We start from the raw sequence: 25319 nt of genomic DNA on the forward strand, positions 1-25319 counted from the left end.
GAGGATTTTCTGGTCTTATGCAGAATGCAACCATTTTATTTATGAATTGGTTTGCAATTGAAAAATCCAGGCTTATTTGACTTAGATCCTTAGGGAATCTCAACAGGCAAACTGTCATATTTACTGCATAGTGCATTTAATGGGGTTGAAGAGGGGGATTCATTTTTGGTATCCCACATAAAGTGAATGTAACTTTTCAGGCATGATATAACTGATTTACTATAGACCAGATCAAATCTCTGAGCAAAAGTCTTATTCTTTAGATAGTTTGTCTTCCACCATTTATTTGAAACATATTGCATTGAAACCTCAGTAAAAAGTTCCATACTTAAATTAATTTATTAAAGATACATTGCATAAAGGAGATATGTTATTTTGTTTATTCCCTGGTATAATAATCATACCAGTAAGTTCAAAATAATCAAATCAATTTAATAAAAAACTATGCTGTTAAACTTTTCTTTGGATTACTTTCAAAAACATAAACTTTTATTGTTTTTCCAACATAAAAAAGGTTACACAGAAAAAAAAGGTTACAAAGTAACTGTTCAGTGTAGTACAGAGGTCGAAATCCAATCTTCTTATAAAGAAAATAACAGTAAATGGTCTTATGTAATATCCTTAGTCGAGATTAATGTTGACAAACAGAGTATAAGAGAATGGAGGAATGGAGGCATTATTCTGAGGGTTTAGCAATCTGAGACAAGCAGTTATTTGTGTATCATCCAAAATAAAATAAAATATGAAACTCCAGGGACTGGCACATAGGAGAGAACTAATAAAATGTTCAATAATATCTAGTCATTCCAGTTTCATTGCACATGTAAACAACTGAGCTGCTCATTTGTCTGTTGGTTATGTTTCTTCTAGGGAGGTAGGGAACGATCCGAGAAGAACAGAATGCTATAACATACATCCCTTGCTTTACTTGTACAGAGAGACTTGATTCCAAAGAGTTGCACCTTTTGCACAGATGGTCAAAGACAATATGAAACAATATGAAGTCCTGGCGTGCTTCAGTAATGGTCACCTTGAAGGTATAGATCCAGTTGTACATGATTCTTCAAGTTTTCTTCTTTTGTTCTACAGGTGAATGCCTTCTTCAGTGCATGTGAGAAAGCCCACATCTATCCTCTACAGTGTTGGTGAATGTCTCCAGTCACACCTGACGTGGCAAACGGCATACAGCGGTGCTAACGAAGGCTCTTGTCAAGAGGCATCAAAGCTGTAAGGAAGTATGAAATAGATGCTTAAAATGGCTTTATTTTTAGCTTCTTTATGAGAGAGACATTAGGCATTAATTATGATAAATCAAAGCAAACAGGCTTAATGCAAACTGCTAATTTCAGTCACTCAGTCTCTGCTAATCAATTTTCCAGTGCCTTATCTCTTTCTCTCTGGAGAGAGAAACTCATCAAGCATGTCTCCTGTCTCCTTTACTAGTCAATATAAAAGACTGAACCCTTTGTTATGTACATAGTCTCATCATGCTATTGGGTTTGAGCCCACCACCACCGTACAGTCAGTGCAACTGAAGTTTTGTCTGTGCCACTGATATCGCAGCAGTCTTGTCTGTTTAAATATATCCGTATCATCTTACCCTTTTATGACTCTAAGTGTTGACTTGGGGGATCAACGCTTGTTGGTTTCATTGAACTGTGACAGAGGGAGATTACTTTCCTCAAATATTTTTATGCCACAAGATTGACTTATTTTCCCCTCTCATTTGAAATGGTCTCCAGCAGCCATTACTTATTAACAATTCAATTCCACACCCTGCTTAGATCAAACTATGATCCCAAAAGACATTTTCTCTATAAAGGTAGATTAAAGACAACTGTGATGAATTGACCTACCTCCTAGTCTCCCTGTTGGAAAGCTCAAGCACCATTAGAGTGAATGTCATACCTAGGTTTTTAAACATAGGTATTGTATATGCTGCAGGGTGACACCATTCATCTTGCTTTTAAATTAGACTCATTTTATGCAGTTAAGGTGAGCACAAAAATCCCTGCATGGTCCCTATCACAATGCCAGTACTGGAGCTCATCTTAGATTCTGATATACAAAGGGGCTACACATAAGTAAATAAGACACTATAGTTTGGGAAGAACTTCTCTTTCATATGGAAGCAAACACAGCGCTTCTGTTTAGTGCATCAGCTATTGCATTATGCAAAGTAGTACTACATCAGGAAGATGTGTGGACAAGACCCGCACTCTTGTTTGTGGTGCTGTAACCCATTCTGTGCAAACAATGTGTATTCATGTTCTCCAGGGAGTGGAAATGTGGTTATATCTAGTCTCTGTATATATTCACAGTCTCTTCCCAGATTCAGTTACTCTATTCAAATGTATGAACCTTCGTTGAGAATGCAGTGATGGCAGATCCTTACCTGTCCCAAAGCTTGACACTCCTACAGGTGGTTGTGCAACAACCAGCGGATATTAGTGCTACAAAGAATGAGATCAAAAGTAATCAAATACGGCCCAGATAAACCAATGGGATTCTAGTAAAGGATGTATTGCTAAATAAATTAATTTTGTAAATGTTAAATCCATTGCTATGCACATTTTAATTGTGACTCTTGAAAAGACTTTACCATGAGAAGTTTGGGAGTGAAATTATAATAACCTACTCATTTTCCATTGTCAATTTCCAATCATATTTGAATTCTAATTGTGATGTCATTATAAAAGATGTATTCATGTTTGAAACTGTTGTGATACTGTTGAGGTCCTGTGCTTCGGGCTTTAATGTGATCTAGCAACCACGGGCTTAATGGTGTTTACCAACCTGTATGGACTTGGTTGCATCATAACATTTATCAAATAAAAACAATTTATTTTATTTGCAATGCATCCTTGAATAGAGCAAATCATCATGTATATATTTTTTTGTAATACAGAGAAATGTGTAACCTTCCTCTTGCTATATAGAAAAATAAATGTAGGCTACATCCTGAATATGTTTGTAAATTATTAACATCATAACTGGTGACACTAGCTTTAGGCAAGTTATTTTTTTCTAATTAACACTCTAATCTTCTTCTAGACAAATTAGCATATGGGTGAACTCTGTTTTTCACTGTGGTAGATGTAGAAGGTTATGAGTATGCTGACCACATATATTTAACCAACAAATATATAGAGAAGATTAAATCTGCCCCCACCATTTAAATATGTACCTTAAAACAAATTAGCCTGGTGTTTTAATATTTATTTATTTCCCACTTGGTGAGTTTGTTTGGTGGAGAGTCGTAGAAGATGAGCACCTTCACTTTACTGTTCGGTGAGTAATTTAATGTAAATGGCTCAGAACTATAATTAGTCAGTGGGGAAATGTCATACCTTAAGCACTTTAGTAAGAAATTGAGAGAATAATGGTGATTAAACATTAACAATCTCTTCACACATTTTCTTTGTACTTAAACCCAAAGGTCAAAATTCTACATATTGCACTAATCACTGTCAATTCAGACTGGATTCTTACATCTGGGATTAGGTCAATGTTGTACAATATCTTATTCCTCATGTTTCCTTTAATTAAATGTCTTATACCGTCTGTAATTATCATCATAATTTTTTTTGGACTGACATATAATTACCTTTTTTGCCCTTTTTACAAATTTTCAAGGTAGGTTTTGATGAGCTGCAAGGTCTGATTTGTCTGCAGCCAGATACACAGAAGCATTTGATAGAGATTCCCCAGTAATGAAAGCTGATGGCATATCTAATGACAAGACTCAGTCTACGGTCTGTTGCTCGTGCTGATATAAAGTCTCCACTAAGGATAATGTCACAAAAGAAAACCTGTTCCTACAGGTAACATACAAATGTGAAGGATAAGAACACAATCAAGTTATTGTCAGTACAGCTTAGAGATCTAAATGTAACTTTTGAAAAGTATATAGCCATTCGGTAGCCTTTTGAAGGAAATCTAATAAGAAAATATAACTATTATCTCTGGAGGCTCATAGGCAGCACTTAGCTGAACCTGACATCAGGAAAGAAGGCAGTAAACATCAGGTAAAGCCCTCAATCATATAGTTAAGTGTCTAAAGCCAGATCTGAGACAGGTGTGTAAAGCAATTTCCTCATTTGAAATTATTTTTAAACCTTGAAAGCCATGCAGATGTATATTTGTGTTTTTTTTTTTGTTATTTTGTTTGTCTTTGTATGTCTTGTCCATTGCATGTCATTAAAAAGGCTGCAGTACATCCAAATGGGAAAAACAACAAGTGTCTGCATAATGAAGCCGTTTTAACTAGGTTCAGAATGGTTTGCCCGCATCAGCTTTAATCACAGGACTGAACGCTGTGATTGATGTCTCCAGTCGGAGAGCCCACATTGCTTTCTCATGTCTTCTGCTGTTTTTGTCTGCCTCACAAGACAACCAGTAAGATGGTTCTTTTTCAGTCGGTAACCCTGTCTTTGATTAAATCCCTTGTCAAAGAAGACCAACTAAATGTGTGACACTGTTTCTGTGTGGTGAAATACCTTTTCTTTGTTAACTGTTCTCACATCCTACAAGCTCTGACAGGCAGCCAGACGCTGGTGTGGCATTACTTCTCGTTTTGCATGTGACTGGCAAAAAATATATTCTCATTCTAAGAAATAATAAACAGCCTGTCATTGCATTTGTTATATATCGTAACTTGTTTTTGTTTTTTTAATAATTGTAATTTCATCCCACATTACCTCTCCTCAAAGTAGGGCAGAAAAATAGATCTCATGACATGTAAACAGGAGACATTCTTCTTATCTTAAGAGATAGAAATGTGTGTTTTGTCTCTGATGAGATTTTTACAAGTATAAGCAAAATATACCTATGCCTCTTGGTCTTATAACTACTTATTCCCATGGTTAAAATACAAATCTTAGTATCAATGCATTTTAAAAGTCTAATAGAAAAATATATTTCACTTGAAATGATATTACCCTATGACAGATTAAGTCAATGATTATAACACCATCTTTAAAAAGTTGTCTATTACATCTCTTCTTATATTCCTAGTTAGCATCACATTTATTCTGGTGATAACAAGCATTTAGTAATGTTTCAAGCATACTGAGCACAGTTTATATTTGTTTTTCTTTCTGAAATGTGAATTTCTGCCCTGACATTAAGCACTATTTCTGATTCTCAGCTGACTTGTGTGTAAGTAGTTTAAACAGTGATTTGCCCAAACTCAATTTGCAGTGTGTTGTAAAGTGTAAATTGCCTGCCTGAAAAGCTTGACAGCAGCCTGCTTTCATTCACATCAAATTATACAGGGAAATACGATTCCTTTCAACAAAACTGCTCCTGAGACACTTTAATTATCTTTATTTATCCAGGTATATAATTTTGTTTTACCATGAGTATTATGAACTTTTATTTTCTATAAGACTATAATATGATTTTTACTATTTTATTTTAATTTACATTACGGTAGTTGTTCCTACTGGAAGCTAAAATGTTAGGATTTTAACTGTATATTCACTTCTACCAAAGTACAACCTGTATGAATTAACAACCATGACATCCACATTGGTTCTTGTACATTTCAGAAAACGTACAGAATCACTGCCATGTAACCTGTCTAACATAATTCATGTCTGAAGGAAACTGGAGACTTGTAGGATTTTCATTAAACATCTCATGCACACAAATAAAATCCAACTTGGGGCAATATAGCTCATCCAGACTTTTGGAGTCTCATTTCAAACGTAAAGCAGCAAAAAAAAAAAGTATCTAATAGCTGTTGCTATGGCTACAATATACATCTGGGACAACAGAAAAATGGTGTGACTGTGGAATAACTAGACCTTCTGCTTTACAACTTACTTTAGAGAAATTCACCTGAGGCATAGAACCAAAAAAACACATTTCAGTTTCATGCCAGTTTCGAGGTGCAATTTAACAGTAATTACTCTAAAATTCTAATTAGAAATTAATTTACATCTTTGAGAAGACATTGTTTAATATAGTCAATTGAAAATGGTATTTATGTGTAACTTTTATTTGATCTAAGTGCTTAATTGTATTATGGTATATGAGAAGTCAAACATTTGCATTCTGGTCTAGGCTTCGTGATGATATCTTTATTTATTTCACAAGGTTGGAACTCAGAAATCAATATCCTTATCATTTTATATCATGTCACTCAAAGCAGCTCAATCCTTCAACATCAATTATTTACTTAACCCATTGGAAAAAACAAACATCCTGGGCCAGTTGCCTAGGGTGAATGCAGATATTTTTTCTAGAAGTACATTGATCATACTTTCCTGCAATTTATTTCACATATGTCTTAGGAGTGTGATCAAAACCAGTCCCATAATGCATCATAATATGACCAATCTGTCAAGCATTACTGGTCAGCAAATCTGCAACAGTGCTGTAGTTGGTCAGGAAACCTAACATCAGTCACAATAAGTGCTTCAAATCTTGTTATATCAAACAAATGCCCAGACCTGACAATTGTATCATCCATTTCCATCAAGTGTGAAAATCCAGTTGGCTCTTGTTTTGACAAAAATGTACACTGAAAGAGACCTGCAAATACTAGTCACAAAGAAACTGAGGAAGAAAGTTCTAGCACCAGCCTATAGAAAACGAACCTTATTTTCTGAGTAGATAGATGCATGCACTTTTCTAAAACATTTCTAAAACATTCCACTCTGTGAATTATTGTATTATAGTACTCCCTGTAGGCCAGGGAGTTGAACATTTCAGTTGAATTTTCAGTTGAACATTTTACATAAATTACAAGTAAATCTTGCTGCTGAAATGCTTTCTGATGGAAAAAAATAAAGTAAGTCTTAACTTTTGTTGCTTAAATCATACAAAGTACAGCCAGTGAACTGTCATCATGTAGAGACAGAATCTCGGGAGATTAGGGAGCCTACAGATATCAGTAAGAAGTGGATAACCTGCACACTTGAGACATATGACTCAAGACACATTTAGCCCATATGTTTGAGAAGCACTATATATTACAATGGCCTTAAACATCTTAAGTTCTAAACTGATCTGTGAGCCCTGGGTGTCTTTAACCATAACAACTATTTAACCATAAGTCACCTTTAACTAACCATAAGTCACATGTTTAGCCAAGCTTTATGTTCAACATAACACTTAGGATAAATGCTGATATGGACAATGACAAATGTTTACAATACTTTAACCACACCTCATTTGAGAGCCAATTATATATACAAAATTAGTGCAGGAAAAGTATTGTGGCTTTAATTTATCCCCTGTAGGGTCGTCTTTCACATTCCCCTTATAGATGGTAATCGCTGGGAGCTAGGTCTGAACTGTGGGCCTGATTTATAAATCTCCCATAAGCATGTGGCTGAAATAGGTGCCCTGCATAAAAATGCTTACCCTGGGAGACCAAGCAAAGGCATATATCATGAACCATGTTTTTTTTTTTTTAAGGAGCCTGCAGGGGTATGGTTTTTATATCTCCAAACACAAAATTCTGACACATTTCATAAATTTATAAGAGCTATGACTGACTCCCTGAGGCTTGAGCCCGCTAGTCGTGCAGTCTATGCAACGTCTGCGGTTCCACGGGAGGATGTGCCCAACCTAATAGGAGAGTAAATGTAAAAACTGTTCATTTATTTTTCATTATCCCAGTTAGCAAATCCTGGCAAATTGTCCTCTGTCTCTTTACTTGAGATGAGAAATGTTTTCTGCTGCTCACGGAGGGTTTTCTGGTATCGCTGGCATGCAGCTGGCTATTCAGAGGCATATGGCTCACAAAAGCCAAAGGACAGAACAATGATTGATGACCAGCTTATGATCAGCTGAGGCACTGATGTTCCTTTGGATGGTTTCTTTGTACTCTCATTTGGGGTTTTGAGACACTTTCTTAGTGCTAGCTTGATTCAGAGAGAGAGAAACCCTCTGAAATTAAGTTTTGTATAAATATCGGCTGTGTAAATGACAACAGCACAGTCATACAGTAGATATTAAGCATGGATTATGGGCCAACAGCTGTCCATGTTTTCAGTGGTCATATGGATGCTGAACTGGGGGAGGGGATTTTTAAAAAACTCTGGCTTATGATATTAGAAGAATTTATCGAGATACCTCTCACTTACCCTGAATTAATTCCTTTAAAAATACATAAATAGACATTTAAACAGTGGGGGGGAAAGCCCGGATGTCGGTGTTAGTAAGTGTCAGATGTTGTTTCTGAAAATGTATCAAGGTTACGTGCTGGTTGATGGAAAGGGTCAGTTTGTTGGAAGCATATGCACCAATTAGATGTGAAATATTATTCACTACAAATACAAACTTCAAAGCAAAATGCAAATTCAGCCAGGAGAGCAGCTGTTGGCCTACTTAGCCTGCCCCTTTAAGAAAGGCATATGATAGCTCTCGTAGAAGGTCCAAAAAGTAATATTGGAAATAAATTAACAATGAAGAAGAGGTATTATACATCATCTGTGTTCTGCTGTCAATCTTTTCACCCCAAGACTCAAAACTAACATCATCCCACAACCACTAAACCTGTCTCCTGAGAACATGCATTAATGAGTTTTCTGAAAATATCTTTTAGGTTAGGATCTTATTGACCTAGTTCCCTCGAATAAAAAAATTATAAAAATAATAGTTGATTTGGATTTTTAAATTTTTATAATTTAACTAATTAGAAGTTCATCTGGTCGGTAAACAATAATGACAGCACCGGCTTGAGATCTAAACTAAAGCTGGGAGATCACAGTGTTTTCGATTCAGTATATCTCACTCTGAAAGTCAAAAAGTTTTGCAATATTCTTTATCTTTCAAAAGGAAGATATTGGTATCATTCCAAACTGTGGAACTGGAAATTCCTGACTTCACTGGTTTATTTTTTCATACTATGCAGGAATGTAGGGTTTTTATGAAGGCTAAAATAAAGATCCTTTACTATAATAGTCGAATATATATGCAGAAAGGGGAAATGTTCAAGAGTTGATATTAGGCCCTTGGAGATTCTTTAGGACTTATGTACACATGACATAAGACCCCCTCGAAGGCAGATGAGTCACAATCGAAAGTATGTGACATTTTTAGATTATATCTTTAGGTGGGAAAGTGAGATGACTGAATCCTCTTTCTCAGAGGGAACAAAGAAGAGGAAACAGAGCCTTATTGAAACACAGAAATATGTACACTACAAGTCAGCTGGCAGTATTTTTCATTACCTAAACTGCAATTAAGTCAGTCCATGGGGCCTCTTTGAATGTCTTTGAACTTCCACCTAATTGATTACTTATGAGATGTAGAAGCCTGTTAATCACAGCATAAAAAGTGTTTTGTTCATTTTTATATAAAGCGATTTAGTTTTTGTTCCACGTAATTATTTTATAAACCAGACTAAAAATCAAGATGAATGTAGTTTTGTATTCTACAGGTATTTATGGATGTATGCATTTTACAGTGTTTCAACTTCAAATAAGAGTGGCTGAAGTTAAAAATATATTTATAGGTTTAATGTATACAATAATCTGATTAATAAATAATGTATTAATCATCTGGATGGATCATCTTGATACTGAAAGGTCATTTTCATATGCCAAGCAAACTGTAATAAAAAAATAAAGAAAGTCAAAGGCGTATATATTAAAAAAACTAAATTACCAAATTAATGTTAATGATATTTAAATAAATATACAGACAGTTATTTATTATTTATGGATGTGAGCGGCTTGGAAATATAAACCAAAAGGGCTGTTTTTTCTCTCCTCTCTGAGAAAATGCAGAGCTGGAATGTGTCTTGGGATCTCTCAGGCCCAGAACTGTGTGCCTGTTTGAAAAGGGTAGCACATGCAATATAAGCCCCAAATGAGAATAACCTCCTCAATTTTAAGATTCAAGCGAAAATTTGTTTAATATTTTTTTAAAGATGGAAGGTAACAGTTTGCAATTCATGACCGAGTTAGGGATCTACATCAGTAGTTCCCACACATTCCCAAAATAACACTGACGGTTGCTTTACTTTTAACAGTATGGAGTTAGACTGAACAACCAGTGATGTGCAAGAATATTTTCTTTTTCAAGTCACTTTTCTGTCATGGCTGTTTTTGAGGACTGTGTTTTTGAGGAGTGTGCACTGTTTTTATTATGTCTTCCTTGTGGTTTTACTTATGTGTTTTCTCCCAGCCTCTTCAGAGTAAGCATCTACTTGTGATAGCATAAAAATAACCATGAGAGGCATTGCGTCTCTGTCTCCCATGGGAACAACCACTTTGGCGTTTTCATTGCAGATAGTGTTATTTCCTGAGAGACAAATTGCAGGTGCTGTTAACTCCTCATAATCCATACTGCCATCACCACAACTAGGGGTTAATTGCTTACAAACCTAACAAAGCAATATAGCATTCAATTAAGTAATTAAGACCTAGGTTGAACAAAAAACAGCAGGACAGGGGGTACTCCAGGACCGGTTTGAAAACCCCTGATATAGTTTATTGGCTGCAGAGATCTCCTTTAAGGTTCAGTTGGTCCCCGAATAACAAAAGTGTCAGACAATTGTCATCGAAGAATGAGAAAATTTACAAATATTAATACTGTTACATTTATATTAGGACCACGTTTACATAAAAAGGCTACAGGTGCAGATCTTTCTTGTGGCAAAAGTATTTTATCTGCACAGATAAAGAAATGTGCAGATTGGCTCAAAACTGCTCAATAGTTCAGCCTGCTTACACTACTGCTTTTAAAATATATATATAACTTGCAACACTAGGTGAATTCGGCATTCAGATGTATGCACAACCTACAAAGCTTGATTGATGAGATGACAATAGCTTTGGTGACCTGTAGATACCGAGAATCAACCATCTCTGCCCTCAGCAAACAGCCATATTCAACAAAGTCATTACTGTGGAATAATTAGGAAGGTTTTCACTTCCTTCACATGTAATAGCATTTGCATAACTATTTTGTTTTAATGGCCCTACCAATTAACTGTGATTGTTTCCCAATTTCTTGCAGATCACTGACTCATTTCTCCTTTATTACAAGACTGACTCAAAAGTATAATTTTGAAACACTGCGTTTATTCGTTTAGCTCTTGGTTTTCTACAGCGCTTTCACATATCTTGCTGTTACAGCACCACACTAGATTGACACAAGCTGTCTGCTACAGCGTCTAGACAACAACACCACATATATGTTATTGCCCACTGTGTTGCACTCAGTTTAGGTGCACAGCATGTTTCTTTCTTTTCAACCACACATGCTTGATTTTGAGGCCTATTCTGTATGATCCATTGTTTACTGGTATACAGTACTGCCTGTATTCACTGACTGTAATCGAGAGCTGAAACCAATGACATACAGATCAAATGGATGACTGAATAAACAACTGGTTGAATTCAGAGAGGTACTGGTCGTGAATAATAGGTTAAGGAAGTATGACTGAACTTAGAAGAATGGTATAATTGTTTGTGGTTTAATAGTGTGGTCACTAAATATACTATCGTTTTCAGTAGGCTTTTTTTGTCAAACTAATCAAGTTAGGTCACGCACACAAATATCTCATTGTAACATCATAAATATTGTGTTAAATCAATGAAATCAAAAAATTCAGAGCTAGAAGATTCGACATTGGTCCAATCTGAAGTCTTATGGAATGAACTGTCAATCCTGGTCTTTCATAACTGCATCAAAATGTAAACCTGTTATATCTAATAGGAAGCTTATTATCTAACTATTCACAATAATTTTTTTCTTGATTGGAAAATATAATAGACTTTTTCAAAATCACAGGCATAGAATAGACATGAGGATCATATGGGAAATGTATCAGAAAACAATATTTTGTTTACTTCACTACAAAAGTCTATCAAGCGTATGTTATGGCTTCGTGCATATGATGAATTGTTCATACACTTGAAAAGTTTCTATTGGGCATTTTTCTATAGCAAGTTTCTTAATAATTGGTCATTATCCACAAACATTCTACTGTAAAATATATTTCTCTCTCTCTCATTTAAAAGTGTCAGTCATCTTTCTTGACTCATTTTCTGCTGCAATTACAGCACACCATTGCATGCCACAGAAAACTGAATTTAAAAACAAAGTTAACTGGAGATTTGTAAGCCCTGTTTTTAGCAATACTAGTGTGTCCTGTCAATGACCTGACATGTCATTTAGGCTACTCTTTTGATTATGCCTCGCTGTACACTGCTGAGCTTTTAAGCAGCTTTGAAATGCTGAAAGAGCAGTGTGGTTTTGAGGCAGTATATAACATCTGAGTATATGGAAAATCTGTGGTACATGCTGTTATTAGCTAGTCCCCAATCCTAAGCAATAAGATGCATTATTCAAATAAAACCAGGACTCTACTGCTCCCTCATCAATATACAGAGAGCAGCGTGTGAAGGAAAAGATTAATTCAGCCTCACTCTTTTTGTACTGATTTTGTGAATACATCCATCTCTTTCTATATACCTTTCCTTCCAGAAGAAAAAGATTATTAAAAGTATCCTGGAATGTCACTTTAGGTAACAGTGTGATCAAACAGGGGCATTCTTAATATGTAGCAGCAAGGCATCAAATGCTATATGTTGCGGTTTGGCTGAAACAGTAAGAATGGATAGACAAAGTCACTGAACAAGAAAGCTCAAATACCAGAGGAGAACCCATACTTTAAGTTAGGAAATTTAAAGAAAGAATACTGGCTTCCTCTCCAAAATTCAGCCTTTCAGACAAGAACTCAGGTAAATCACATGACTAGCCATTGATTCACATACAAGTGTACATGACATTAACAAGAGTCTAAGATTTTCTGCCCCACGGCACAGTAGCCAACATGATATTTGTTTGACTCAGTCTAGGTCTCAGTGGGTCCCTGCAGTCATACAGCAACTGGAGCGAGGGTGAATTAATTAATACTAGTCAGATTACATATTTTTGTTAACATCACAATATTCAGAACAGTTTGTACAACACACTTAAATTATGAAGGTACAGCCTCTCTGTATATGTATAAGTTATAATCCGAAATGGGCTGTGTGCAGAAATCTATCACGCCTTTTGTTTTTGGCCTTTAACCACCAAGGGCATTGCAAACAGCTGCAGAGTCAGGATTGGGTCATACCTATTAAAAAACAGTGGTTTAAAAATAAATAGAAAATACCACTGTACTGATTCAAACTGTCTTACTAATGGTACTGCATTGGGTGCTTCTTTTGCATAAGATATATATGAAATATACGTGCATTTAGTGATCAACCCATGTTCTTATTACTTCACATCCTGTAGCTAACCTTGAGATAGTTGCATAATATATGATACATTGTATATATAGTTAAAAGAATCTCCATATGTAGAAAACAACTTTATGAAATAATAATTTTCAATCTGTAGCTTCAGTTGCTAAGCAATAACCTGCCAACGATAACAGAAAATAGCTTTCTCTCTGCAAAGTATTGAAGGAATTCCATGCACCATTTCTGATTATTATGGTGCTCTGTTACTGCCACAGAGGAGTTTTATGGTAGATATAGAAAGCTAAAAATACTATGATTAAAATTGTGATGTTTATTAAAGTAATAAAAGCTGACAAACTACTGATTGAAAAGTACAATATTGGGGGCGATATATATACATATATTTTAATGGCATTGATGAAATATATCATATTTTTGTAATTTGATTAGTCAAATTACTAGATTTGTATATAACTAAACAATGGCATGATTGGTATATATGCCTGTTATAATTCAATACCAGATCTGGTCCAATATCATACTCACAGTTATAAACCTGTTAGAATGTGATCTGGGATAGAAAGCTGTTATTAAAACATGTTTAGTTATATAAATATCTTGTCTCTGTGAGCATCTGTTCTGAAATCTTTGTGTTAGAGAAAAGTAAACACCACAAGAAAATCCTACACAAACACAAACCCTAGTTTACAAAGAAAGCAGATTCCCACATTCAGGCGATTGTGCATCTCAGACACACAAAGTAGATGATGTGCTTGTTCTTTGGTTTTATTATTGCAACCTCTATGTACCCTCTATGGCATTCTCCCTTTGATGTATCAGCAGATGTCCCTATAAAGGGCTAGATTTTCTTCTCCAAGCTCTCAGGAGTGAGGCCGAGGTCAAAATGTACTGCATATTTAATGATTGTAACAAGAACCCTTTAATTGATAGGCTGTATATTGTGGGGTTGTGTGCAACAGATATAAATATGTTCTGAAAAGTGCAAGAGCTGAAAACTTCAGTAGAGTAAAGGGTATCATTTGTTATTATTGTTCTAATCCTAAGAAACTGTAATGAAATAACCCACTATACAGAAAAGACAGGTCACAGTGTCGCCATATGCATGACTGAGCTTTCTTTCTGACAATGGTATGAAGTATTATTTGCATGCTATGAATTAAGAAACAAAGAGAAAACAAGCAGTCACTCCAAATAAGGGATTCTAGACCTGGAAGTAGAAGTTCCTCAAGTTAAAAAGTGAATAGAATATAAGTAGAGAGTTTGTTTTTTTGTTTGTTTGTTTGTTTGTGTGTGTGTGTGTGTGTGTGCGTGTGTGTGTGTGTTAAATCCGTAGGCCAACTGAAAGCCCACCCAAATTAACTAAGAGCGGTTTCGCCTGCCAAGCTGACCAAAGCGTGGCATTCCCTGCTGTTTCTTACAACTGGCAGATCAATATTGTTTCCATCTGCTTGCAACTCGTATGAAATATTGCCGCGTTAAAATGGACACTCTGGGATGTAGTGGATAACGAAGAACTGGTAAAAGAAAGCAAAGCCAAACTACCTGCACCATTGTGTTGCTCCTGTCCAGGCACAGAGAGGCAACATATAGTGCTCTTACATTCATACCACTTGTTAAAACTGAGAAGATAATGATGAACTCTGCTCCAGGAGATTGCTTAACTATGTGCCCTTGCCTTGTCCTACTCTCATGAAAAGGATAAACTGACCTGCTCCTTAAACACTTCTGACGACCCTTCCACATCTCCTCGTACACATTTGCTTTATAATTGGCTTAATTTGTCAGTCATCCTCTTACTTTGAGTGAGGAAGTCTGTGTGTTTTACAGGTTCCTCTAAAGTGTAGATATGCATGTCAATGTGATGGGGAGGAACAAACAAAATGTGGATTCAGGACTTTTTCCAAAAGTAAGACTTAGAATCGCATTTCTGAAGCCTGACATTATTATAGTTTCTTATAGTTTTATCATATTAATCAAATATATAAGTATAAACATGTGCTTAATCAGTGTGTAGCCAAATTGTCAATTTTATAATTGTATTAAACTGAAAACAATACATTAAAAAACTCATGAGAGGAGAAGAATAACATTCTCTTTAACTTTTCATAAATAAAACAGGGCATAGCTTTTGATACAGAAAAGTCCCCTAGCATATCATACAACTTTTGAAAGTCTTTGGCATTTGGATAGCATGAGCCAGCAACTGCACAAAGACAGTTGTAAGGATTTTTGGGTAATCCAATAATCAGGAGAGTACAGACTAATTACTATTCAGCCTCACTGCAGCTCTGTGTCTGTAAAGGTATCACTCCCATGTTACTGCAATAATTAACATAATATTGTGTGATTTGGGAGGGAAAGAAAAGATTCTGTAATTAAGTTTTTCTTTACAACCACATTCACAGTACTGAAATGTATTCAAAGCTTTGTTATGTAAGCCATGGAATCTAGATTTTATAAAAAAAAAATGTGTTTCCTACATGGATTCTGATGTGGTTACTATTTTAATCTAGTTCAGACGTGAATCAAAAATCTATATAACAATCACGGTGGGAATAAGAATGCATCAAGATTTTGTGTTACAGTTTGTAGAAGTAGAATTGGTCCAATATAGGATTACTGTATTTCTTTTCATCTAATATTATTACACAAACCTGAACTATACAATATATAATTTAACAAATTGAAAGAAAACAACAACTATCAATTAATTGTAACAATATTTTCCTTTGTTAAAAACTGGACTCAAAAAGTCGATTGTCGATATCTGTATCTTTGGCCTAAGTGTCATTACCTACTTCTTCCTTTCTATCATTCATACATTTTGTCATTTTGTAGATGATTATATCCTGCCAGCAGAGCATCACAGCAGCTTCCTGTTTTCTTAAAGAATGTGTGCTTCATTTGCCACATATGGTACTTTCAAAAATACATTAAATCCAAAGAAATACAAAGTTAAAGCAGTGCAGAGAGAAGTTGTGCAATATTGCATGGTAAACATATTATCTGTCTTTAATCTATTTTTGTGCTGGAAAAAAAGGTAATATTTCCATCACAGGACTTGTGTGTCAGGTTAGATGGAAACCATTTTTTAAAATACAAAGTTTGTGTAAATAGTTACATAGAATGGCTGAAACCCACAACTAGGGGGTATAAAGGTTAACAACTTTATGGCACCATTTCTGTTCTGTCAATGCATTTTGCTATCGTCAAGCCATTAGCAACACAAACCTAATTGACATGAGGCCAACACAGAGGAATTAATTTCAAAGTAGCATCAAACAAAAGCTTGGAGTGGGGATCTGCTGTTATCATTGTGAGTGGAAAGTAAGTCCATTTTTCATTTTCCTCCCAGCACCGTTAAAAAGATTAATGGTGGCTTGATTTAAAACAAATTAGTTTGAAATGTATTGCTGCATCTACAGCCTCATGATATGACATAAGAATAATCCATCCTAATTTGATACATTTTGTGAGTAAAAACTCATTTACACCACTAATACTGAGTAGATACCCACTATATTCAATTATTTTATAAATCACCTTCATTATCACACCTATGATTATGGGTTTTCAAGGTCAGTAGAGAAGGGCATACTAATAGAAAAGAAGCCAGATATATGGACCAAAATGGTTATTGGACGTTGTATTTTTTCAATTATTTTTAATGGTGCCAATGTTTGTTGTTTCAGATTACATTTCATTCATTCCCTCCCTCAAGTTGACACTGGGCTATATTAAACAGAGGTTTTATAGCCTAACCTATTCTGAAAAAGCGCTGCCCATTAACTACAGGTTAGTAAGCTATTACCTTTATTGGCATTTATATACAACAATTACAAAATTTACAGCAGCTTCTAAGTCACTGCTACTTATAGATTTAGATATACAAGAAATCTATATGTTAACTCATATAAAAGATAGTGTAAAAAATCTATCTTACACATAAACCATGAACCTCAACCGCAATCTTTCTAAATGCAATTTGGTTCAATTGCAATTACATGTTCCAAACTGCTTTTCCCTTCGGGGAAAGTAAAATGCCCCCCAACAAAGTAAGGGATTGGCCTTGATGCTAAATTTAACTTTAATTTTTCTCAAGGTCACTGTATAGAAATTCTCCACTGATATAACAAATGCGCTTCTGCTAAGTCCTGCAGGAGTATTGACTTGCCTTTGGTGAGAATACATTTTTTTTTGTCTTGAAATTCTTCAACAACTTCAAGCTCCGCTGTGTTTAGCCTGACCTTGTATTGCTTACATTTCTTAACCGCTTTGGGGGATGTTGTTGAACTTTATTAAATCTTATTATTTCACAAAGACGACATGTGGTTTGCTATGGTATTCAACTGCAATTCATGTTTTTTTCCCCAGTTGGAGCTGCTTAAATAAATTTGCAGAACATGTGATTACCTCTTTAGAGCCAGAACTGTAAACATGATTAACCTAGATTGCAGGGCCTGCAAAGCCACACTTATGGGCTCTAAGTCACTACGTAGTTTAGAGTAATAACTAACTCCATAGAAGGAGACAAACCCCAATTATTATTTTTTTATTGTTTGTTCTTAATCTTTCAGTACCTCTCCTGTCCAGACCTATAAATCTGCTCAGCTCAAACAGAAAATAACACATTTTACTGTTGGTTGTGCTGCAAGGCATAACATCTTTTCAGGTACAGACTATAAACATCTGTCCACTGCAGCGTTGATTATTATTTTAAGTAAAAAATTACCAGAAAGCAAAATCGCCCGTGTTGCATGAAATCTGACAGTGGTAAATCTGACACAAAAGATGTCAGATGAACACTTACAGAAGTCATTGAACACTTGCAATTTGTTCTGTGTCTGATATTATGTTGATAAAATGTCCACTTATTGAAGCACAGCCCTTTTGACTTTTGACAATAGTATCACTTTGAGCGCAGCACACTTCCACAAAAATAAGTCCATGAAAACCTCTTAAGGGATAATCCAGCATGATGTTTTAAAACTAAGCTGTACATGTTCACAGAATTTGAATTCCTAGTTAATGGCAATGCGTTTTGCACAAATGTGAGCAGCAAGCAAAGGTAATGTATCCTTTTTGCTAATAGTGAATCCAAGGTTTATCCCTTTTCCTTCTTTGTGACTTTGTTTAGTTTAATTTATAGGTTAGGTTTAGGTTCATTTTTTTGTATCCAAGGCAAGTAACAATAAAAATAAAAATTATAAGTAATGGAATATATTTGTATGTTTTGAAGAATGATCATCAAAGCAAAACAATATATAAGAAATTACAATTAAATAAATCATGAAGCTGTACTTATGAAGGAACACTCTAGGACGGGCCAACATCAAGTTGAAAGTCAAACTTGGATATTACACGGAAAGGACTGTAAAAAAATATGGCAGAAACAGAAATGTTTATGTGCTAGTTTCACTCTTTCCCCCAAAAATGAAGCCTAACCTGTTTAACCTTTAATCTAATTTCAATATTAAAAACACTAAAGATTTGACTTTTCAGATTAACTGTCCAAATATATTACTTTGATTTAATGTTAAGATTAAGTGACGTTTTTGCCAATAATAAATTGCCGACAGCACTTCCAGACAATGGCGGAACAAATCTAGTTTGAATGCTGTTGTTATTAAGCACACCCAGTCACCACAGTCTCCTGTTTTTTTCCTTTGCAGACAGGATTCTGGGAAGCACAGTAATTGATTTCCTCAACATCATTAAGAATGGACAGTTGTGCCTGGCACATGCAGCTTCAATAGACTGCTTTATGTCTAGTTAACTCATTTTATAGATACACTGCATCTGTTCTGTTAGAAACACATATAAAAATACGATGGAAAATTATGTAGAAATATAAGTAAAGCTTACACAATGAAAAGTGCTGTTCTTGTTATAAAATAATATATTATTTATATAAAGAATATTTGTATTTGTTTTATATAAAGATCAAGTACTGAAACATAGGAGATAACTAACTAAATTAGATTTTGTTAATCGAGAAAAACAAATCTGCATATTAAAACATGTCTGAAAGCCAAATATTGCATCTGCGAACTCAGTGCAATTAACTATAAATGAAACACCATTATTTTGTTTTATCGCAGAGTAAGGCAAACAGTTCACCTCCAAGAATGTGCCCTGTGGTTTCAGTAAGCTAAACTAGTTAGCACTTTTCTTTTAAAAATCCTTATTAACCACAGTAGGGGTTGAAAATACATGTCTTACGAATGCTTTGATATCTTTTCACACTGCCTTAATCTACTAAACAAGGCTAAGAACAAAAATTAGAAATAAATATGCAGAATAATTTAATTGCAAGACAAAAAAAGAAATCTAATTTTAGTTTATTTTTAGTTTGGTTCGTATCAGACACAAATCATTAGGCCTTGTGAATCAGGTCAAGATTCTGGAAAATAAAATAAAATCCATTCTTGCATCCTAATCATCATTTAACTGTTACCTTAAAACATTTAAAATTAAGAATATTTTGTTTAAAACAACTTTTTTTTGTTTTCCAGTAATAAATATGTAATAAAGCCCTGCAAAACTACCCCACAATAAAGAGGATAATATTGTTAGAATGAAGGAATTAGATATTGCATATAAATTATTTTATATAAAGAATAATATAATAAAGGTGTCTAAAGTTGCATTTTAAATCCCTTAAGATATAAATGCTCAAATGTGCCTACAAATGTAAAATGTTTATTTGCAAAACTTCACTTTAGTGTTTCTTCGTATTTCTGGGATTTAAACTTCTATTAAATCATTCTGTGAATCACTTGAACTGAGTTGCATACCTCACAAAACAAACAACAATACAAATATATATATTTATATAGGGCCCTGTAGTGCAACTATGCTCTAACCCTGTGGGATGTTCCTGATGTGCTATTTTAATGTCACCACTACTGATGCAGTGAAACCTGCAGTGTCTCAGAAACCCGAGAATTACCAGACCCCTGGAAGGCCTGGCAGTTCTGGGTTTCAAACGTCAGAGAGAGATACTGTCACTGCTTAGTGTTTGGTGTCTTATGTGCCTGAAGTCTTTGCAAATGAGGTTTCAGTAGGTCTATCAACCCACCATTCATCCCATTGTAAATACTTCGGTGATGAGGTGACATTTCCTCTGGCACTGGTCTCCTCGGCATCCCCTCTCTACTGGGACTCGGGTACTTTAAGTGCTCTGGGCTTGCGCTGTACTGATGCCTGAGCGGCTCCGGGCTCCCTCCCCGGGCTTTCTGTAGATGATCCGGTGTGCTTGTCAGTGCCTGTTTCTGCAGATGCTCAGAACTCACACTGCTGTGTTTTTGGAGCTCAGGACTAGCACCACCAACACCAGCTCCACCACCCCTGTGCTTCTGGAAGTGCTCTGGACTATTGGTAGTGCTCATGAGGTGTTTCTGCAGGGTTTCTGGGCTGGCACCAGGGTGTTTCGGATGCTCGGGACTTCCTCTGCCCAGGCCATGGTGCTTTTCAGGGCTTACCCCTCTCAGGTGTTTGTGATCGGGGCTCGCGCTACATTTTGTCTTTTGCTGGTACTCTGGACTGCCACTCCTATGCTTTTGGTGCTCCGGACTTCCTTCACTCCGTGGCTTCTGCAAGTGCTCTGGACTTCCTGTGGTGAGATGTTTGTGATGGAGGTGATCGGGACTGTCTGTGCTTCCTGCACTGGAGGTGCTGCTCCCGTCTCCCACATCCCTTAGTAACCCAGTACCAGGGGCTGATATATGGGACAGGCTGTTCTGGCTGTCTATGGAGTTACGACTGCCTGCCCCGCCACTCTTCTCTTCATCGAGCATCAGACAAAGCTCTTTGAGTTCTAGGTTCTCCTTGATCACCTCTTCTTGCTTTACCTCAAGCTCCTTGAGTTTCTGCAAATACAATGTCACCTCTTTCCGCATAACCCCAGCACTGTATCTCCCAAGCCTTTGCCACTCCCTGGACACTTTTTTTCCCTTTTGCCTGTCGTCATCTAAAAAGCAACAAAGGTCTCTCAACTCCTGGTTGTCCTCTTGCAGCTTCTGGTTAATGTCCTTAATTGCACAGAAAAAGAATAAAGATTTAATTCCAAAAGGGAGTTGAACCATTGTCCACAGTACATATAGAAATCTGCTAGCGTGTGATACTGTGTTTCCCAAATATTTATCATAAAACATGTTTAGGATCATTTTAGCAGAGTTAGCGCATGAAGAAGGAATGTACTTCAAGTCATGCCTGAGTTGTCTGTCTAAGGATTTACTCAAAGTGTAAGAGATTTCAAGACTGGCAGCTTAATTTGCAAAAACTCTCTACCATCAGAAATAACGTACATAAAAACACAAATTATATGATCTGTAAAAAAGCAAAACATGAAAAAGGCAGTGAATGAAAACCTCTAAAAAGTCCACTGAGATTGATGAATCAGTAAAATAATCAAAATCCATTTATATGATATGCCTTACAGCAGTGGAGGGAGGTAGGCATGAAAATGTTTGACTAGTATATTTTCAAAAGTGATTGTTAAAATACCCTCAGGATATTTCTTTATTAGTAATTCAAGCTAAATCCAAAAGTGATACTAAGAAAAAGTATCCTCTCCAGCATGGCAACAGAAAACGCCTTGGTCAATGAAATACAATTAGGAGGTAGGTGTGCACGCTGTGTGGGTGTATGACGTCAGTACTAGGAATATGAGTGTATCAGAGATCGTGTTCTTTTTTTCGGAACCTGTCAATTTGCTGCAGCACAGGTTCCCTGCCTGCCAATTCAACCCCAGCTCTTTTTATGCTGGAATCATTCAGTGACTCTTTGGAGCATCCGGCTGTCTGATTAGCTGAAAGTTATTCAAATTTAGAGTCTTACAAAGGCATCAAAGTACTTTTTTGTCCGCCTCAATTAATAAAAAAACATCCTTAACTATCAGGTGGAAAGAATTTGTAAAAATAATAATATCCATCACACAAATGTATTATGTACTAAAAATATGATTTAATGTTTAATCTGTTTGCCTGTAAAGAGTTGTGTTATACTGCTATAAGAAAGTTGTTTTCTTAAATACGGTTCCATTTGAGATAATTCAACGAGGTTTAAATATAATATAGATGACAAAGTATTTCCATTTTTTATATAAAATCAAAGATGAACGTTTGTGGTTTTACCATTGTCATGGACAACAGGTGTTTCTCTGCTTACAGTGTATGGACTAACACCCTGGTGAATAGCAAAACTACCGTAATGTGTATTTGCACATTCTATATATATATATACACACACACATATATGTATACGCACACACACACATATATGGTCAGTGAAGACTGTTCATGACATGATTTCATTTCATGTTAAAAAATATATAAAAAATAGATGTATTATCTCGATACTATATTAAGAACAAGATCAACTAAATTTCAGCTAATGTATGGAATATATATATTCCAATTTAAATGCTGCTAAAACACATGCACTTTCCCACTATAGCAAATGCACAGAGGAAAATATACGTTATCCTAGTCATCTCCATTTGGCAATCAATACTGTACTTTGCGATGAGGTGTATCCTTTCCAGTTGTCTTCTCGGTTAGCTGTAGCTGCAGGTACATGTCTGTTGTTTAACATGACTATGATGACCTTACCTTGAGTCCCCTGATCTCGGTGAGGTGCAGCTGCAGTCTGCGGTTGACCTCCCGGATCAGGTTGCCGTGGTCCAGCATGAGGCTCATTTTCTCGGCTTCAGCCCGCCGCAGCCTGCGGACCAAGTCCTCTTTACTCCACTTCAGCAGCTCCTCGTCGGGCAGCTTGGACAGATCTTCAGCGGGACTTTCGGCACTCTTTGACATGGTGGTTATTATTAGCGAAACGCCCTTTCCATAGACACGAAAAATCAAGATACTCGCGTAGCCTGTGTGCTCTTGATGAAGTTAGTCTCTATCGCATAGTCGTGTGTTACCCATCTTGAAAATATCATCCGAGGCAATAACCCAAATATCCGAAACCCCGCGTGCAGCCCCGCGCTGGCTCACGTGGCTAGTCGCGTTCCTTCCGCAGTGGGCTGAGCGCGCGGCGGGCTCGCGGGGAGAGCCCCATCTCGAGCGGGGCGCGCGGGAGCTGCTGGCTGTGCAGAGGCATTGGAGAGGCTCCGCAAATGCAAGACACTGCAGCGACCGACTCGGCACACTGGCACCCTGGAAAGCTGTTTCCTTTCCTTTTTTTTTCTTTTATTCCTTCCCGAGAATCCAATTCAGAAAGAATGCATGGTTCCCAAGCGCCACCTGCAGTATTAAAGTGTATATGCGTCACGCTATCACTGTTTTGTTTGTCTTTGAGCTTTGAATATTATTGCTGAGCAATGTTTCAACCAGTAGTTAAAAAAGAAAACTACAGCTGCCGTTTTCAAATGGTAAAAATGTAGTATGCATTGATCGTTTGCAGCGGTCATTTGCAAAACGAATGGTGAAGGAGTATTGTAAGTAGTTTCTGAATACTTCCTCAATTGAAACATAACACTAGCATACAATTTAAAGGGTAATTTAGTTCCATTACAGGGTGCAATTTTCTCTATTTATATATCTATTTGTATTGTTGTATGAAGCACAGTCTGATTTATAGGCTATAGCTCTTTGAATATATCCTTACATGTTTATTAAATTACTATAACGTGACAACATGATCACTACAAAATTAATTTGTGCTGCAGAAAAATCTACTGCAGTGCAGTTTCCAAAATTGTAGGTGGCTAATAACTTCAGCACACTCTCCTATAATAACCCTGTCTCACAGCAAAGTGTACCATTAAGAAATACATTAACAATATTTACAAATGCTGTTCGTTAGTGATTAAATATAATAAATTAACAATAAACAAATGTTTTACACTAAATTACCCCCCCACACACACACACACACACACACACACACACACACACACACACACATATGCCCACATTAAAATATGATTTAAAGCACTTACATTTGTATTACAAATAGTTACAACTATTAACTATTAACTATTACTATTCAGTTTAAAATACACTCACCTAAAGGATTATTAGGAACACCTGTTCGATTTCTCATTAATGCAATTATCTAATCAACCAATCACATGGCAGTTGCTTCAATGCATTTAGGGGTGTGGTCCCGGTCAAGACAATCTCCTGAACTCCAAACTGAATGTCTGAATGGGAAAGAAAGGTGATTTAAGCAATTTTGAGCGTGGCATGGTTGTTGGTGCCAGACGGGCCGGTCTGAGTATTTCACAATCTGCCCAGTTACTGGGATTTTCACGCACAACCATTTCTAGGGTTTACAAAGAATGGTGTGAAAAGGGAAAAACATCCAGTATGCGGCAGTCCTGTGGGCGAAAATGCCTTGTTGATGCTAGAGGTCAGAGGAGAATGGGCCGACTGATTCAAGCTGATAGAAGAGCAACTTTGACTGAAATAACCACTCGTTACAACAGAGGTATGCAGCAAAGCATTTGTGAAGCCACAACACGTACAACCTTGAGGCGGATGGGATACAACAGCAGAAGACCCCACCGGGTACCACTCATCTCCACTACAAATAGGAAAAAGAGGCTACAATTTGCACAAGCTCACCAAAATTGGACAGTTGAAGACTGGAAAAATGTTGCTTGGTCTGATGAGTCTCGATTTCTGTTGAGACATTCAGATGGTAGAGTCAGAATTTGGCGTAAACAGAATGAGAACATGGATCCATCATGCCTTGTTACCATTGTGCAGGCTGGTGGTGGTGGTGTAATGGTGTGGGGGATGTTTTCTTGGCACACTTTAGGCCCCTTAGTGCCAATTGTGCATCGTTTAAATGCCACGGCCTACCTGAGCATTGTTTCTGACCATGTCCATCCCTTTATGACCACCATGTACCCATCCTCTGATGGCTACTTCCAGCAGGATAATGCACCATGTCACAAAGGTCGAATCATTTCAAATTGGTTTCTTGAACATGACAATGAGTTCACTGTACTAAACTGGCCCCCACAGTCACCAGATCTCAACCCAATAGAGCATCTTTGGGATGTGGTGGAACGGGAGCTTCGTGCCCTGGATGTGCATCCCACAAATCTCCATCAACTGCAAGATGCTATCCTATCAATAT

At 36.4% G+C, this 25319-nt stretch overlaps 1 protein-coding gene across 2 annotated transcripts; it reads right to left on the reverse strand.

Annotated features, from left to right (window-relative positions):
- Positions 1-363: 363 nt before the first annotated feature.
- Positions 364-23396, reverse strand: LOC136718933 (coiled-coil domain-containing protein 85A). 2 transcript variants are annotated; one of them, XM_066696734.1, is made up of 4 exons: positions 22838-23396; positions 20305-21256; positions 2396-2453; positions 365-1225 (listed from the first exon to the last, which is right to left on the reverse strand). In XM_066696734.1, exons 1-4 carry the CDS (start codon positions 23039-23041, stop codon positions 1210-1212), a joined length of 1230 nt encoding a protein of 409 aa, XP_066552831.1. In that variant the 5' UTR covers positions 23042-23396; the 3' UTR covers positions 365-1209. The 2 variants fall into 2 exon arrangements, with proteins under 2 accessions (XP_066552832.1, XP_066552831.1); XM_066696735.1 differs by lacking the exon at positions 2396-2453 and having other exon boundaries at positions 364-1225.
- Between the last annotated feature and the right edge of the window lie 1923 nt (positions 23397-25319).

Source organism: Amia ocellicauda, chromosome 23 (genome assembly GCF_036373705.1).
Source record: "Amia ocellicauda isolate fAmiCal2 chromosome 23, fAmiCal2.hap1, whole genome shotgun sequence".
NCBI classification, from domain to species: domain Eukaryota; kingdom Metazoa; phylum Chordata; class Actinopteri; order Amiiformes; family Amiidae; genus Amia; species Amia ocellicauda.